Source organism: Lithobates pipiens, unplaced genomic scaffold (genome assembly GCF_037356315.1).
Source record: "Lithobates pipiens isolate NorthernLeopardFrog02 unplaced genomic scaffold, aLitPip1_a1.2 Scaffold_8, whole genome shotgun sequence".
In the NCBI taxonomy this organism is placed as follows: Eukaryota; Metazoa; Chordata; class Amphibia; order Anura; family Ranidae; genus Lithobates; species Lithobates pipiens.
Window position 1 is genome coordinate 518,790,487 of NW_027507903.1, and position 17,751 is coordinate 518,808,237.

General features: G+C 43.1%; 1 protein-coding gene across 1 annotated transcript; it reads left to right on the forward strand.

Annotated features, from left to right (window-relative positions):
* Positions 1-205: 205 nt before the first annotated feature.
* Positions 206-17,400, forward strand: FAM136A (family with sequence similarity 136 member A). The gene is made up of 3 exons (XM_077469450.1): positions 206-362; positions 14,100-14,240; positions 16,781-17,400. Exons 1-3 carry the CDS (start codon positions 276-278, stop codon positions 16,976-16,978), a joined length of 426 nt encoding a protein of 141 aa, XP_077325576.1. The 5' UTR covers positions 206-275; the 3' UTR covers positions 16,979-17,400.
* The last annotated feature ends 351 nt before the right edge of the window (positions 17,401-17,751 follow it).

A 17,751-nucleotide genomic window follows, 5' to 3' on the forward strand; every position in this document is an offset into this window, starting at 1 on the left:
GCCATCTTTGTGTAGGTCGAAGCTAAGTTGAGTAAAATGCATTTCCCCACTATGATTGTATATATGTATGCGGTCATAACTTAGTGCAGTTGTTCATTATCGGGAAGCTGTGCTTTTCTATTTACTAGAGTTTAATCATTTTCAGGAGAAGGTCAACGTGCCCAGAAGAAAGATGGCGCCCCGGGTAAAGCTTACCTGATGTCCTGGAAATGACGTACTGAGGGCGGAAGAAGATTCTTTCATGCCCTTGGAGCGCATGGTGCTGCAGCTGAGAGATGGCAGAGGAGGCTCAGACTCGGTTACAAAATGGTGTGGATGGGATGGTGAAGAACCTGGAGAGGGAGAACATCAGGAAAATGCAGGTGGGCCTGGCCTGGCTTGGGTTTACATGGTACCAGAGTCCATGAGCTGCCATGGAGACTGCTTTTTATTAAAGTAGAAGTAAACTTCCATCACTGACATTTACCTATAGGTGACCCTATAATAAGACTTACCTATAGGTAGTGTAAATGTCTCTTAAACGTGTACCATTTAGGAGGTATTTACTGTACATGCAGCCGCTGACATTACAGGCGCAAGCGCTCTGAATGAACGGCCAGCTGTGTTATTCCTTTAGAGCTCCACGCTGTAAACCACAGCTCCCATGCGCATGTGCGGGAGTGATGTAATCGCGGCTCCCGCCAGTCACAGAGCTGAAGTCCATGAACCCGGAAGCATGATGGGTGAATATTAGGGATGAGCCGAACACACTCCTGTTCGGTTTGCAGCAGAACATGCAAACGGGCAAAATAGTCGGCAGAATACACGAATACTGTTAGAGGAAGTAAAGTCTCTGGAAAAAAAAAAATACACTCTGCAAGACAAAGGCATAATGAGCTAGTATGCATACTAGCTCATGAATTACTTACCTGAGATCAAAGCTCCTGCATCGGCCCTCGTTCGCCTCCTCCGATGCCGCCATCTATCCCAGAGTGACTTCCGGGTATCGCGGCTCCGGCACTGTGACTGGCCGGAGCTACGATGAGTTTACTCCCGCGCATGCGCGCTGGTGCCGCCACAAACGGCACGATCGCCGTTAGAAACAGCAGGCTCCGTGCACCTGCGCTCAATGTCTAAGGCGCATGCATCGTAGACATCAGTGCCGCTATTTCTTCAAATATCTCCTAAACCTTTTAGGTTTGGGAAATATTTCTTGCACCTACTGGTAAGCCTTAATCTAGTCTTACCTGTAGGTTAAAGTGGTTGTAATGGGTTTACAACCACTTTAAAGTCTATGGGACACGAACATGAATAATCAAAAGTGCTAACTGTAAAGGCTTATATGCATGGTATTTGTCATAAAAAGTGTTCGGGGACCTGGGTCTTGCCCCAGGGGACATGTATCAATGCAAATAATTATTTTTTTAAACTGCCATTTTTTCAAGAGCAGTGTTTTTTTTTTTTTTTTTTTATGCTTAAAGTGAAACAATAAAAATGTAAATATTTCTTTAAATATTTTGCATGGGGGGTGTCTATAGTATGCCTGTAAGGTGATGCATTTTCCCGTGTTTAGAACAGTACCACAGCAAAATGTCAATTCTAAAGGAAAAATTGTCATGTAAAACTGATCGCGGCTGTAATGAATTGTCGGGTCTCAGCAATATAGATAAAACACTTTGAAAAGAAAAGCATGCCCCCTCCCCCCAGTCCATTACTAGGTCCTTTGGGTCTGGTATGAATATTAAGGAATTTTAAGGGGAACCCTGTGGCAAAAAAAAATTATTTGGTCCCCCCAAAATCCATAGCAGATCCTTATCTGAGCATGCAACCTGGCAGGCTGCAGGAAAAGAGGGGGGAACGTGAGCGCCCCCCCCCGAACCATACCAGGCCACATGCCCTCAGCATGGGGAGGGTGTTTTGGGGGTCTGACACCAAATCACCTTGTCCCCATGTTGATGGGGACAAGGGCCTTATCCCCTCTACCCTTGCCTTGTGGTTGTGGGGGTATGCAGGCAGGGGTTTAACAAGGGTACCCCTAGATCCCCCCCCCCCCCCCGTGTGAATAGGTAATCGTACCCCTACCATTTCACAAAAAAGTGTCAAAAATGGTAAAAAAGAAGACAAGAGACAGCTTGGGTCAAGTCCTTTATTTAAAAAAAAAAATGTCCTGCGATGTAAGTTCACGCCGCCTGACGGTCCAAAGAAGAAAAAATCCCATGGAGGAGGATCGGTTGCGGCTTTTTTTTTGGTCTGTCGGGCGACAAGAACGTACATCGCGGAACATTTTTATTTTTTTTATTTTTTAATAAAGGACTTGTCCCAAGCTGTCTTTTACCATTTTTGACACGATGTACCCCATTACCAATTCACATGGGGGAGAGGCCAGGATCTGGATGTCCCGTTGTTAAAGGGGGCTTCCAGCTTCTGATAAGCCCCCCCGCTTGCATACCTCCACAACCACCGGGCAAGGGTTGTGGGGATGAGGCCCTCGCTAGACCCCAAAGCACCCTACCCATGTTGAGGGCATGTGGCTTGGTATGGCTCAGCGGTGGGGCGCTCTCTCACCCCCCCCCTTTTTCCTGTTGGCTGCCAGGTTGCGTGCTCGGATAAGGGTCTGGTATCTATTTTGGGGAGAGCCCTACACCTTTTTTTATTTTTTTTTTCATTTGCCGCAGGGTTCCCCTTAAAATCCATACCAGACCTGAAGGGCTCGGTATAGATTTTAGGGGGACCCCCACGCAATTTTTTTAAAAATTTGGTTCGGGGTTCCCCTTAATATTCACACCAGACCCAAAGGGCTTGATAATAGTTTTATCTATATTGCCGAGACCCGACAATTCATTACAGCCGCGATCAGTTTTAAATGACAATTTTTCCTTTAGGCCCCTTTCACACTGAGGCGGTTTGCAGGCACTACAGCACTAAAAATAGTGCCTGAAAAAAACAGCCCCTTTCACTCCAGTGTGAAAGCCAGAGGGCTTTCACACTGGAGTGGTGCGCTGGCAGGATGGTAAAAAAGTCCTGCTAGCCGCATCTTTGGAGCGGTGTATTCACAGCTCCTAAACTGCTCCTACCCGTTGAAATCAATGGGGCAGCACGGCTATACCTCCTGCAAAGCGGCGCTTTGCGGGTGGTTTTAACCCTTTTTCGGCCGCTAGCGGGGGCATACCGCCGCTAAAACGACGGTAAAGCGCCGCTAAAAATAGCAGCGCTTTACCGCCAATGCCCGTGCCGCTCCAGTGTGAAAGGGGCCTTAGAAATGTAATTTTGCTGTGGTACTGTTCTAACCACAGGAAAAATGCACCACTTTGCAGGCATACTATAGCCCCCCCCCCCCCCAATATTTTTATTGTTTCACTTTAAGCATTAAAAAAATAAAATAAAAATCACTGCTCCGGAAAGTATAGCTGTTTTGAAAAAAAAAAATTGCATTGATACGTGTCCCCTAGGGCAGGACCCGGGTCCCCAAACACTTTTTTTATGACAATAACTTGCATATAAGCCTTTAAAATGAGCACTTTCCTTTCTTACATCAGGGTACACAGCCATAGTACTTTCTATGTGGGTTATAGGGCCCATGATAGGTGACGGACACTGGCACGCCCTAAGGCAAGAAATGTACTCCCTATGTAATCCCTCCCATTACTGGGAGTCCTCAGTTTTGGTCACGAGTAAAGATGTGCTGTGCTGAGCTCCACTGGAAGCAATCCTTGCTGGGGCTAGCCATGCTGACCGGATCTGTTCTGATGTCCTTTTCATGGGCTAATTGGATGGTACCCGGGCCTTGTGTCCGAAGAAACAAGGTTTTGCTTGCAAACGCTTCTCTGTTAGAGAGCTGGACCCTGGGATCCAGTACTTTTTGGTAGTAAGGCCATAAAGTTTTTTACTGGCAGGGTGCTGTCGCAGGTCCAGGATTGTGGGTAACCTCTAGGTTCCCCTGTTCCTTAAGGTTTCGCAGCCCATCGTGAAGAGTGAAGATTGGGTTTTATCTCAGATAACCCTGCTGCGAGGAAAGGTAAGGGGGATTTTCTCAGGAATCAGTACTCGCATACCTGATGCTGGAAACAGCACGGGAGCCTTCATTTCTCCTCTCCTCCGGCCACAAGCAGATCCTCCGGTAAGAAAGGGGGGTATGGTTCGCCTCCTGCGCCCCCAATGTTATTTTTTTTTCTCCCCTTCGGGGGATTGATATGCCAAAGCAGTTTCCTTTTTCAAAAAGAAAAAGGGAGACAGACCGCGCTGGCCACTCAGCGGAGGATTTACCCCCGCCCCATCTGCTGTTTCATAACTTGCCACTCGTGCGGGAAAACACTTTCCTTTGAAAGGAAAGGGTGGGGCGTAATTCGCACGGGGGGTGTGGCTAATGGCGTCAGACGCCGGCCACACATGCAGAAAGTTGTTAAAGCACTATATGTGTGCAGCTGCTGCTGGCTGTGGAGGGACAGAGCAGGAGGATGGCTTGTTTCAGGTCGGTGACACAGGCTTTTCCCTTTGATACATTATACCTTACCAGGCTAGGATTAATAGTAGCTATTAGCGCTGGACTATAACCTAGCAGTGTACATTCTTTTGCTGGTAGTGCCTCTGCTTTATGCTTCAGGCTATTAGTGGTAATGGGACCAGGAACTCCTCTAAGGGTTCTAAACGGGTCAACGGTTTTACAATAAACTGAATCCATTTCCAAAAGAATGTCATCCTCCTCTGAGAGGGATGCGGCTGGTCAGATTGAGCCGTCAGGGGGAACAGTTGTTGCAGCTGCGGTAGACACTGTATATATCACACAAGAGGTTTTCTCTTCTACCATTTGTAATTTGCAAAGAAGATTGATGCTATGATATCTCTCCATAGGGGGGCCAAACATAGCAGATTCCCATCTAGTGCTCAGGACCCTCTTATTGAGGTGCAGGAGGCTGGGGATCAGGTGGATCTTCCCAAAGATTTGGAAGATACTTATTTATCCTCTTCCGAGGATCCTAATATAGAAGGCGTAACATCACAAGACAGGTTGCTTGTGCACTCCCTTACTAAATTGGTTCGTTCAACCTTTTTTTGCTGCCTGCATCTCAGGCTCTTGAGGAACCCACCTCTAATTGGGTTCATTAGAACCTCCTCCATCTGGGGATGTTTTTCCTATTCATGCATGGCTAAAAAAGGCTTATGTATTCTAAATGGGAACATCCGGATAAATAATATTATCCTTCTAAGAAGTTCTCCCCATGTGAAAGATGATGTTACGCCAAGTAAATATATACCTAAAATGTCACGCTTTGAAATTGCGCACACTTGTGGAATGGGGACAAACTATGGTACCTAAAAAATCTCCATAGGCAGCGCTTTAAAAACATTTAACGGTTACCAGGTTAGCATTACAGAGGAGGTCTTTTACTAGAATTGTTGCTCTCAGGCGATCGCAGCGATACCTCATGTGTGATTTTAAGACTGTTTACATTTGCGGGCGCGAGTTATGTATGCGTGTTCTTTTTTGCTCTTTAAGTAAAAAAATATATAAAAATTCTCTTAGCTGTTTTATTTATTTTACATTGTCACTTTAAAAAAATAAATAAAAAATCTTATCACTTTTATTGCTGTCACAAGGAATGTAAAAATCTGTGGTGACAGGTACTTTTTATGGAGGGATCAGGGGTCTAAAAGACCCCAAATCCCTCCTTTTGCACTTAAAAGTATTCGGATTGCCAAACTTGGCCAATCACAAATGTCATCTCCCGCTCTTTTAGGATAACAGGCGATCGGCTTTTAGCCACATCGGTTGTTGTCGCTAAAAAACCAACCGCAACCAGGCATCATCCCGGTATAACCCCTTCAAGCCATGAACGCAAATTTGCATATGGTCGACGTGAAGGGGTTAAGGTAAGTTTAACATAATGTGCTATTGTCCGATGCATACTAGCACAATATGGCTTTACCTTGCAGGGTAAAAAATAAAAAAGGTTTACAACCGCTTGAAATCATTTCCTTATTCTCCAAAGATTATCCATACACATCCTCTACTTAATGGTCCTGTAATCTGTTTTTCATGAAATTGTTTCTTGCTGTGTGTTTCTGCCTCCATGTAATGTCCTCCGTGAGCCCCTGAACCCCCCCCCCCCCCCACACTTCTGTTTTGCTTGGAACAAGCATAGCACATATGTACAAATTCCAAAGTCCATCTCAGGAGTGAGCAAAAGGATCATCAGCCTGTTTGCAAAAAATTTAACAGTCTGCAGCTACAAATGCTGTAGCTGCTGACTTTTACTAAAAGGACAGTTACCTGTCCAGGGAGCCCACGCTGTCCTCACCTGAGCCACTTCTTTGCTGGTCTTCGGGTCCCCAGATAAGTCATGTTTAGTGTGGGAAGAAGGTTGTTACTTATTGCGGTTCCACACTGCACATACACAAGATACGCTGAGCTCTGTGACTGGTTCCGTAGGCTCCTGGTACCTCTAAAGACTCCCAAAATGTTGCGGCCTGGGAGGAAAGGGGGGCGAAGCAAATGTCCTGTGGAGTCGCCTGGATGATCCAACTGGACGTGGGAGCAGGTACCTGTCAAAACCAGGTACCTACTCCCCCCACATTAAAAGTTCCCAAAAGTGTAAGCCCTTGTACACACGGTCGGAGATTCCGACAACCAAATCCGTCGGAGTAATTCCGACGGATTAATTCCGGAAGAGGTCCGGAAGTGATGTTGCATACACACGGTCGGACTAAGTTGTCGGAAAACCCGATTGTACATAATGTGATGACGTTATTTCGTTATGACGGGACTACGTTCAGGCTAGTAGCCAATAGCTTTGGTCTAGGAATTTGATCTGAGCATGCGTGGCACTTTGTCTGTCGGAGTAGGCTACACATGATCGGAGTATGTCCGATCGGAGCATTTTGTCTGAAAATTTTACCGGCAAGTTGGAAAACTTGGTCCGTCGGATATTCCGACGGAAACAGTCCGATGCAGACCACACACAGTCGGAATATCCGACAGAACGGTCCGATAGGACACATTCCGTCGGAATCTCCCACCGTGTGTACAAGGGCTTAGAGGAGGAGGACATAAAGTTAAAGTGATAAAGGTGTGTGTTTTTTTTTTTTTTAAACTCCCATGTATGATTTTTACTTATAGGTAAATCTATAATAAGGCTTACCTAATAGGTACAGGAAATATCTCCTACACTTGCACCGTTAAGGAGATATTTACTTGTGAAGCTGCCGATGAGCTCCCCGGTGTATGGGCTCTGAAGAAACCGCATACCGCGCCATTCCTTGAGCCCTGTGCCGTGAACAGTGGCTCCCGCACACATGTACAGGTGTGATGCCATCGCGGCTCTTCTCATCAGAGAAACGAAGCCCGTCAACCCAGAAGGAAGATCGGGTAAAGATTGAAGCCCTGTAAGTGGTGACAACGTGCTGCTAGGGAGCTTTGTTTTAAGGTAAGTTTCACATATTGTGCTAGTATGCAATGCATACTTGCACATTATAACTTTGCCTTGCAGGCTTAAGAAAAAAAACGTCAGTTTACTAACGCTTTAACACTGAAAATGGAAACAGAGGCGCCACTCTAAGTGCAGTATTAAAAGAGTGCTTTAATAAAAACTTAAAATTTGGTATTCACAAAAGTACACTAGCAATAGGCATGTAAACAAGAAACTGCCAAACATCCATGGAGTGAAATCATTCTGTGAACTGGAGGACGGTGGTATTCAGTAGAGCAAGCTGGAACATACACTGCTGACACTTCAGAGCTACGCTCCTTCCTCCTAGCGTGAACCGGAGTCATATGGCCAGGAAAAGGCCTTAACCACTTGCAGACTGCCCACCGTACATATACCGCGGTAGGGCGGCCGCTCTGTGTTAAATCTAGTACATGATCTGCCACTTCTGGGTTTTAGGATCCGAAAACCGCTCCTGTTTTATCACATACAACAGGAGCCCAGCGGCAGGTACCGTAGATTCGATGTCCGCCGACACCCACTGATCAGATTGTACACAGGCAGAATGGCAATCTGCTTACTTAAACAAGGCAGATTGCTGTTCTGTCAGAAGGTAAGCTATTGATCCCGTGTTTTTGCAAAGCAGGAACATGTATCAATGCCTTCCCCTGAGTCAAAGCACCTCCCACACAGTGAGAGAGCACAGGCTAGGCACATATTTAACCCCTTGATCGCCCCTGTTAACTCCTTCCCAGCCGGTGTCATTAGTACAGTGACAGTGGATATTTTTTTAGCACTGGTCCCAAAAAAGTGTCAGTTATATTTTCCTATTTGTCCACTGCAATATTGCAGTGTTGCTATAAGTTGCAGATCGCCACCATTACTAGTAAAATATTAATAAATAAATAAAAATATCCCATATATGCATACTGTCAGCGCTAAGGAGTTAACCACTTGACCTCCAGAAGATTTACCCTCCTCCGTGACCAGGCCATTTTTTGCGATACGGCACTGTTTTATTTAACTGATAGTTGTGCGATTGTGTGACGCTGTACCCAAATAACATTTTTATCCTTTTTTCCCCACAAATAGAGCTTTTTTTTTGGGGGGGGGGGGGGGTATTTAGATCACTTCTGCAATTTTTTATTTTTTGGCTATAAACAAAAAAAATTTGAAAAATTTTACTTGCTTTTAGAACATATCCAATAAAAAAAATAATAAAATAAGTTTTAGGCAAATATGTATTCTGCTACATATGTTTGGTAAAAAGTTTTATATTGTCTACAAACTATAGGATATATTTTATTTATTTATTTTTTTACTAGTAACGCTGGCGAATAGGGACTTAAAGTTGGACAGCGATATTGTGGCAGACAGTCGTTAGAGAATGAAATATTAATATATATCCAAGATTATTTGCTACATTTAAGTGGTTGAGGCATGTTCAGAATGGAGGAGAGTCTGATTCTGGAAGCTGAAACCTTAATTTCTCTCGTTTGTGGCCACTTCTGCATCTACAATCCCAGTGATTCCCCCATTATAAGAGCCGGGAAAGAACCACCAGAGGAAGTTGGACGAAGCTTGCTGCCCCAGTGGAAAGACTACACTGCTCCCCAGATAAAGGAGAAAGATACAGAACTTCTATGTACAGCAGCCATGTACTTGATTCTGGTTTTCCTGTTCTATGTGCCTACTGCATTTCTTGCAGGCATGTAAGCCAGGCATGATCTCACACTGTTTTTACCTTCATATCTTGCTCTAGAAGCTTTGTGGAAGCTTGCAGCTGTATTCTTTAAAGTGAAAGTAAACCCTTCTATCGTTTTCAGTCAAGGAAGCTGCCATCTCGGCCTCTAATGATTCTTCAACTGCCATAATGCTGCACATGTGATCAGTTATGACACCAGCTATTGGATGGTTTGAAAGTTTGGTTGAGAGCACAACCAATGTGAAAAGTTAGCATTTCCAGCATGCCGGGAATGTAAGTGTTTTTTGAAACTCTGTTTACTCCCGCTTTAACAGAAGTGTGATCCAGCCATGTGATCGGTCTTCTCCATTCTGTGTGGCCTGGAAAACCTGCCTAGAAGTTTTATGCAAAATTTCAGCTGCATGTTTTCCAGAAAGCAGAGCAAAGTTATGTACTTGCACACTGTATTCATCCTCATCTTATGTCACATGTAGACAGGTTTTCATTTGATGCATTTACACAGTTTTCTATTGCCCACCTCAAAACACTGAAATGAAGAACACTCAAATGCTTGAAAAAACACCTTAACATGCTCAGCTCAAGTGTAAATGTAGCCCATTAACAGGACCTTCTCCCCCAACTAATAATGATCACAATGCACTTCACTTTAATCCGCTTCTGGGTACCTAGTTATTCTCTGTTGGGTGCTGCTATCCCACCTATCTCCTGCACCATAGGGTAGATTAACCACTTCAGCTCTGAAAGATGTACACCCCCCTTCATGACCAGGCCATTTTTTGGGATATGGCACTGCGTTACTTTAACTGACAACTGTGTGGTCATGCGACTCTGTGCCCAAATAAAATTTGTCTTTATTTTCCCACAAATAGTTTTCATTGGGGGTATTTGATCACCTCCGCGTTTTTATTTTTTGCGCTATAAACAAAAAATGCAGACAATTTTGGAATAAACCCAACATTTTTTACATTCTGCTATAAAACACATCCAATAAAATAAAAAAAAAATTTAAAATAAATTTTACTTTTATTTTTTAAGATATGTTTATTTTGAGTTTTAAAGACACAAAAACTCATAAAAAAACAAACAAAACAATGGCAACATGGTGCCTGGTCCAAAGAAAACATGTACAAAGGCAAGAACAAGTAATAAACAACCTTTGTTCAACTATCTCACGTACCTCCTATGAACTTTTAATGGTGAGAAAGAATATGTAATCTCGTGGGCGGTATAGTATAATCAAACATTAATAACTGCCAGGCAAATAGTAACACAAACGATCATAACTAATTTAGCAACATAGATGTCAGTGTCAAGGGACTCGCTATCCATTTACCCCAAATTGTTTTGAAATGTTTTGACTCTCTTACGTAATGCAAAGGTGAGTCTATACAAGAGTAAGCCCTTGTACACATGGTCGGAGATTCCGTCGGAATGTTTCATATCGGAGCGTTTTGTCGGATATTCCGACTGTGTGTGGTCTGCATCGGACTGTTTCCGTCGGAATATCCGTCGGACCAACTTTTCCAAATTGCTGGAAATATTTTCCGACAAAATGCTCCTATCGGACATACTCCGATCATGTGTAGCCTACTCCGACGGACAAAGTGCCACGCATGCTCAGATTAAATTCCTAGACCAAAGCTATTGGCTACTAGCCTGAACGTAGTCCCGTCATAACGAAATAACGTCATCACGTTATGTACAATTGGATTTTCCGACAACTTAGTCCGACCATGTGTATGCAACATCACTTCCGGACCTCGTCCGGAATTAATCCGTCGGAATAACTCAGACGGATTTGGTCGTCGGAATGTCCGATCATGTGTACAAGGGCTAAGGAGTTTCAGCCATTGGGATTGTTTGGGTGACCTCAATCCCTTCCAGGACAGTAAAAGATTTGCAAAAAAATATAAGATGCAAAGCATGAGAGGGAATCGCCAAAAATGGCCAGTAGGCAGTTCTTGGGGTTTACAAAAACAGGGTTCTCTTTTGGTAATTACCGGAGCCAATTGTCAGGTGCTGGCAACCAGTCAGTGGCTGCAGCCAATTGCTGCGCAGCCTGGGCAGCGTGAGTGCACTCCCTACCCCTGCATGCAGATCACGTGCTAGATACATAATCCAGAATAGAGTGGTTGTCCCTGCCGCAGTATGTGGGTGGTCATAAATTGGTTAAGCCAGGCTGTAAATGATAACCTGCCAAAGATACCTGTGTCCTCTAAGGGCCTCTGGGGTGTACCACAATGCACAGTGAAGGGTCCATATACACTCTGCTTTGCATGTTGGGTATCGGATGCCAAAGATTCTTTTGCTGCGAGAGCTCTTCAAGAGATGAAAAATCCAATGTATAGGTGACAGGACAAGTAGCTATTAACACGCTTTAATTTAAAAAATTTTATGTGAGGACAGCATAGCTTTATTGTTTGCATACTTGAATGAAACTTTTCCTAACCTTGCCTATCAGATCAACATTTCTGGGGACTGCTTCTGGAGTTGTACCCCATTCAGACTCCCACTCTCTTCTTCAGGAGAATCCTATATTCTTGGGCACTGTTGAATTGCTTGTGGTACTGGTACCCCTTGGCATCCCTTTTCTCCAGAGGAACCCCCTAAATACAAGATTAACTGGGACCAGTTTTAATAGCATCACACTGAAGGAACTCTCCACTCCAAGTAACTTCTCTTTGGCACCACTTGAACCCCAGGTGCAGGAGGTAGGCCGAGGTGTCTGTGCTTTTTAATCAGGCGTAGAGAGCAAAATCATCTGTCACCTCGGTCATAGGCATTCATGTTTATTGTGCAAACCATCCACAAACATGGCAAAGACCTACTTTTTTTTTTTCTTCCCCCCCCCCCCCCCCCACAAAATAAAGGCATGCTGGGTAGATGAGAGGTTTTATGGGGACTGGCTTACAATTTTCTGGTTTGCTAGTGTCCTAAAATCCTGTAGATGGCAGTATAATATAAATGTTCTTTGAATTCTACACCCCATTTGTATTGAATTGCTTTATTCTTCTTGCATTCATGTCAGAAATGAATCCATTTATTACCATTTGTAACCATGTGGCCTTGAATAAAAAATAAACAGGGTTCTTAAAGGGTAAGTTAACCTTTGGAAACATGTTACATGTTCCACCCATGTTTTAGTATGTAACATGTTATATGTTCCCAATGCTGCAGTCGCCTCCCGCTGACCTCCCCCCACTGTGGCAGCAGTACAGGGAGAAGTTCCCCATACTAGCTGCCAGTTTTTGAAAGCAGTGCAGCTGCGGAAGGCTCCACCCTCACGGCTGTGTCATTCATACACACAGTTCTTTGTATGAATGAACCACAAGTCTCAGCAGCCTTAGCGGCTGTCGGCTTGTAGTTCTCAATGAACTACCGTGGAGTACGGTGGTAGTGCATTGAGTCTTCCTGTCGGTAAGTATCGGCTTACCTGTACGAGATTCTAGTGCAGGCAAGAAAATCTAATTTCGCTTCCAGCTTACATACACCACCACAAAGAGGGGCAACAAAGCTAATAAAGGGTCTGGAGGATATTAGTTATGAGGAAAGATTGTGAGCTCTGAACTTTATTCTCTCTGGAGAAGAGTCGCTTGAGAGGGGATATGATTTCAATATACAAATACCATACTGGTGACCCCACAATAGGGATAAAACTTTTTCGCAGAAGGGAGTTTAACAAGACTTGTGACCACTCATTAAAATTAAAAGAAAAGAGGTTTAACCTTAAACTACATAGAGGATTCTTTACTGTAAGAGCGGCAATGATGTGGATTTCCCTTCCACAAGCGGTGGTATCAGCAGGGAGCATCAATAGTTTCAAGAAACTATTACATAAGCACCTGAATGACAGCAATATGCAATGTAATACTGACATATAATCAAACACATAGGTTGGATTTGATGGACTTGTGTCTTTTTTCAACCTCACCTACTATGTCACCACCTGATAAACCATCCATCTCTGAGCAGGATCCAGTATGTGGTAAATCGGACCGCTTGCCCCTGTCTAGAACCTTTGAAGTGTGTACAGATGTCTGGACAGTTGATTCAGGTCATGTGTGTTTTTACATTTCCTTTTATGTTAAACGTTCGGCATGTTTGAGTAAATATTTAATTCCTGATTAGCTTGAAATTTTGTCATCTGCTCTGGTTTTCCTGGTAAATATGGAGCAATACTTCACAGCAAAACTCAATAATAAAAAAAAACAAAAAAAAAAAAAAACACCACCACCCACCTTGTGGCCCCAGGGATCAGCATGGCATTAGAGGTAAATATAGACCCTGGAATGTGCCTCCCGGGATGAGTGCAACTGTACAGGGGATTACAGAATACAGATAAAGAAATACAGATGCAGGTATTTCTGCTGGTTGCACGCAAAAGTTAACATATGCACAGTTAAAACAGAGCCTTCAAGCTAGAGCTGACCCACACGGTAAATCCTTTCTGCCACTAGATGTTGCCATTCTGTAGGGTTTGAGTGATGCCCAGCATCATTTAACCCACTTCCTTTGGGCCTGGACTTTAATGGTACTACATCCTGGGGGGGCACCATCCTTCCCGTCAGGGCTTCTTAGCACATTGGCTTCTTGTCACATAAAATCCAGGGAAGTATTGTGCAATGATGTTAAGGTGTACAAATAACCATAGGGATTACAATCTTCTAAATTCTCCCAGCTCTTCTGCACCCACCCTCAGCCCTACTACATAAAAAAATCCAGACGAGGAGAGTGAATTGGTCAGTATAGGTATGTAGACCTCAGAACATGGGTGTAGCTCTTGCTTGTATTGGGTGGACTGAACCTTAAAGGGTATATATACTTTTGCAGCCAACATGAGATAATTCCTACTTAATATTTATTTGTATTGTTACATGTGATTAATAAAGGATTGAACTGAGGTTTCTTTGCTAAAGACTTTTTATCTAAAATTTTTAAAAACAGAATATTCAGTGCTGCATGATGATGTTTAAATAACTTTCTGTATCTTGCAGGGGAAGATGTTTCGGTGTAGCGCTAAGTGCTGTGATAATGAAGCTGCTTCTATGCAGAATGTGCACAACTGTATAGAGCGCTGCCACATGCCACTTGCTCAAGCACAGAGTCTGGTCACCACTGAGCTGGAGAAGTTTCAGGTGAGTGCTGCAAATTACAGACTTTTCTTAGCACTATATATAGTATCTATCCCTAGAACCGTCTAAAAACATATTGCAGTGCTTCCATTATTCCACCAGATGGCAGCAAATCACCACTGTTAAATGAGAACTGCACTATACGGTATGCATTGGCTTCATATCACTGTGAAGACTTGCAATGAGTGTTGAGTAAGTATTTAAAAAAAGAAATGTAGATCAGTTCAGCAAGCAGTTCCTTTCCAGTGTAGCCTAGATGATAGTGGAAATGGGTAAGAGTCTTGTATATTCAGGAACATGTTATATATTAATAAAAGTATAAAGCTGCATTAGTACCTTTCAGGGGAAGGGCCCTGCTGCAAAGTGACTTCAGGGGGGCGCTCCCTCAGCCCATGCATCATTCATAGACATGCACAATTTTCTCAAATTGGATGTGAAGTGGCCGGTGATATTACAATCTCTACCCCATCCAATTAGAGAACACTTTGCATTCACTGAGAAAAATGCAAGGCATTTTGTGAATTGCACATGTGTCAAATGAGCGACACCCTATGGTTACTATGCAGCAGGACAGCCATTTTGCAAAGGACCTGTAGCAGCAGTAATTACTACAGGTATTCTTCATGTCCACAGTGATCCCACAGGTATGGTATATGCATGCTTATGTTGGCTCACGCTTGACCAATGTAACTATGCAATGAAATCCATACCTGGAATTCAGCTTTAAAATTAATCTAATTTTCCAATGCAGAGCAAAGCATTTTTGTTTACTTTAATTCAGCCCTTCCCAGCAGCATATTGTTATCTTACTTTTGCTCCCCTCCTGCTGTGTTCAGCCAGTAAGAGCAAAGAAAGCCCTGTGTCAGCTGTGTTCCCACAGCACTGTCTCATGGAGTTAGCCACATGCTCCTCCTTTCCCAGAAGTACCAGGTATTTCCTTAGACTCCCAGTGTTGTTCATAATGGCAGGAGCGCATTTTTTGCGATTCGGCACTGCGGCACATTAATTGACAATTGCGCAGTCATGCGACGCTGTACCCAAACAAAATTTACGTCCTTTTTTTTTCCTCGCAAATAAAGCTTTCTTTTGGTGGTATTTGATCACCTCTGCGTTTTTTATTTTTTGCGCTATAAACAAAAAAACAGCAACAATTTGGGGGAAAAATATTTTTTACTTTTTTTTTTGCTATAATAAATATCCCCAAAATGTTTTTAAAAAAACAAATTTCTTCATCAGTTTAGGCCAATATATATTCTTCTACAGATTCTTGGTAAAAAAAAAAAATCACAAGCGTATATTGATTGGCTTGCGCAAAGGTTATAGCGTCTGCAAACTATGGGTAAGATTTGTCATTTTTTTCTTCTATTTTTGATAATTTTTTTTTTATTAGTAATAGTGGCAATCTGTTTTTTTTTTTTTTTTTTTTGTTTCTTTTTTTTTTTTATTATTATTTTTTTTTTTATATCGGGATTGCAGCAGACAGATCGGACAGTTTTGACACATTTTTGGCACCATCGGCATTTATACAGCGATCAGTGCTATAAAAATGCACTGATAACTGTAAATGTCACTGGTAGGGAAGGGTTTAACACTAGGGGGCAGTCAAAGGGTTAAATGTGTGTTCCCTCACTGTGTTCTAACTGTATGGGGATAGGAATGAGTAGGAGAGGAGACATTTTGCTGTTCCTGCTTACTAGGAACAAACGACATGTCTCCTCTCCACAGGGATTTATGTGTTTACACTCCTGCATGCGAATCAGGTACCCCACCGTGCAGGGTACGTGAGTGCCCTCTGGTGGCTCTTAAAGGGCGTGATTTTGAGCACCCATGCCACCTTGCTGACATGTATTGGCGTGAGCCGGTCAGCAAGTTGTTAAAAAGTCAATGAACTGTAAGAAATTTAACATATTTTATTTCTATGAACCCAAAAAAATAAACGCACACAACTTCCTAAAATGTTGAATTCTGAAGAGTCTTTATTGTTGTGCATGTCATCTTGTGGGCGATAGGATAGGTGAGAATTTACTGTCATTTTTGCAGGGGTGTTTTTTTTTTTTTTTAATGGCGGTCACTTTAACATTTCGCCTTTAGTGCAGGTTTAGGGGGCACTCTGTTTAGTGTGTATTGCTATAGTGTGTTTTTTTTTTTTTGCTTTTTTTGGGAGTGTGCATGTGATCAGCACAGGGCCAATCGGCACTGTCCAGACAGAGGGTCAGGGGTCATGCAGCCTCATAGGACAGTCAGAATGAAAATTCTTCCTACAAGCTTTAACCAGATACTGATAGAAGTCCCAAGACTGCTATATACTGCTGATGAGAAAAGATATTTAGCAGTTTATATTTACTAAAATAATTGCATTTCCATGTTCTGTGTACTGTGGGAGACCAGATATAATGAATGCAGGGTCCTGGTTTTAGTAACACTTAAAGTGTTTTCTGTCTCCCAAACAGGATTGAATAATGCCCCTGGCTTACTTGAAGCACTAATCATCATACAATGATGCTGTATATTATTCTACAATAACTATCTCATTTTCTCTTTAGGATCGCCTTGGTCGGTGCACCATGCACTGCAATGACAAAGCTAAGGACTCCTTTGATTCCGGCAATAAAGAAGCAAAAGTCAGGGCTCAGTTGGAGAGCTGTGTGATGAAGTGCGCAGAAGAACACATGAACCTCATCCCCAGTATGACCAAGAAACTGAAGGATGCTTTAATTGAGGCTGACAAGAAAACATCTTAGGATCTAGAAATGTTTGTTCCAGCCATCCTTCCTGCTGGAGTGGGCAGCGGCAAGAGTTCTAAAACAGCTGAGGAACGCAGACAAAAAACTTCCTTCGTCTGATAGGAAACAGGATGCTGTCAAGCCAGAAAATGGCATCATCCCTCCAGCTCGGGGAACAAGCCAACAGCTAGTCTTTTATGGATTTTTACCTCCTTAACATTTATATACATAACTCTGGGTATACTGACATATTTTTAGAAATGATGAAAGCTCAGAGTAATCAAAGTAACCACCCCAGAAAAGCTCAAATACCAATGATGTGAGAACGACAGCAAAAGGAATTCATAATGTGGGGTCTTGGTGGATACATTGTGTGATGTAATGTGAAGTATATGAAAAAATCATATCCAGTGGAAGAAATACATAATATGGCCTATCAAGAGTCTGCAGTCGATTTTTTATTTTTTATTTCATTTATTTTTTTTAGAAAAAAAGTCTGGTCCGGTCCCCTCTCCCGCTGCTGATAAAAGTGATCTTGCAGTGAAACTGCCAGGGAGAGACCACTTTTATGTGAAACTGGACCGCTCACTGAAGAAGAGGTTACCGGGGTTATGGTAGCTAGCTGCTGCCATAACAAGATATCCCTCTTCAAAGTGCGGATGTATATCTGCATCAGCCGGTGGTTAACCGCTTGTCAACCACCTCACGCCGATATACGTCGGCAGAAGGGCTAATACAGGCAGAATCGCGTACCTGTACATGGCCGTTTAAGAGGCGGCCAGCAGGCAAGC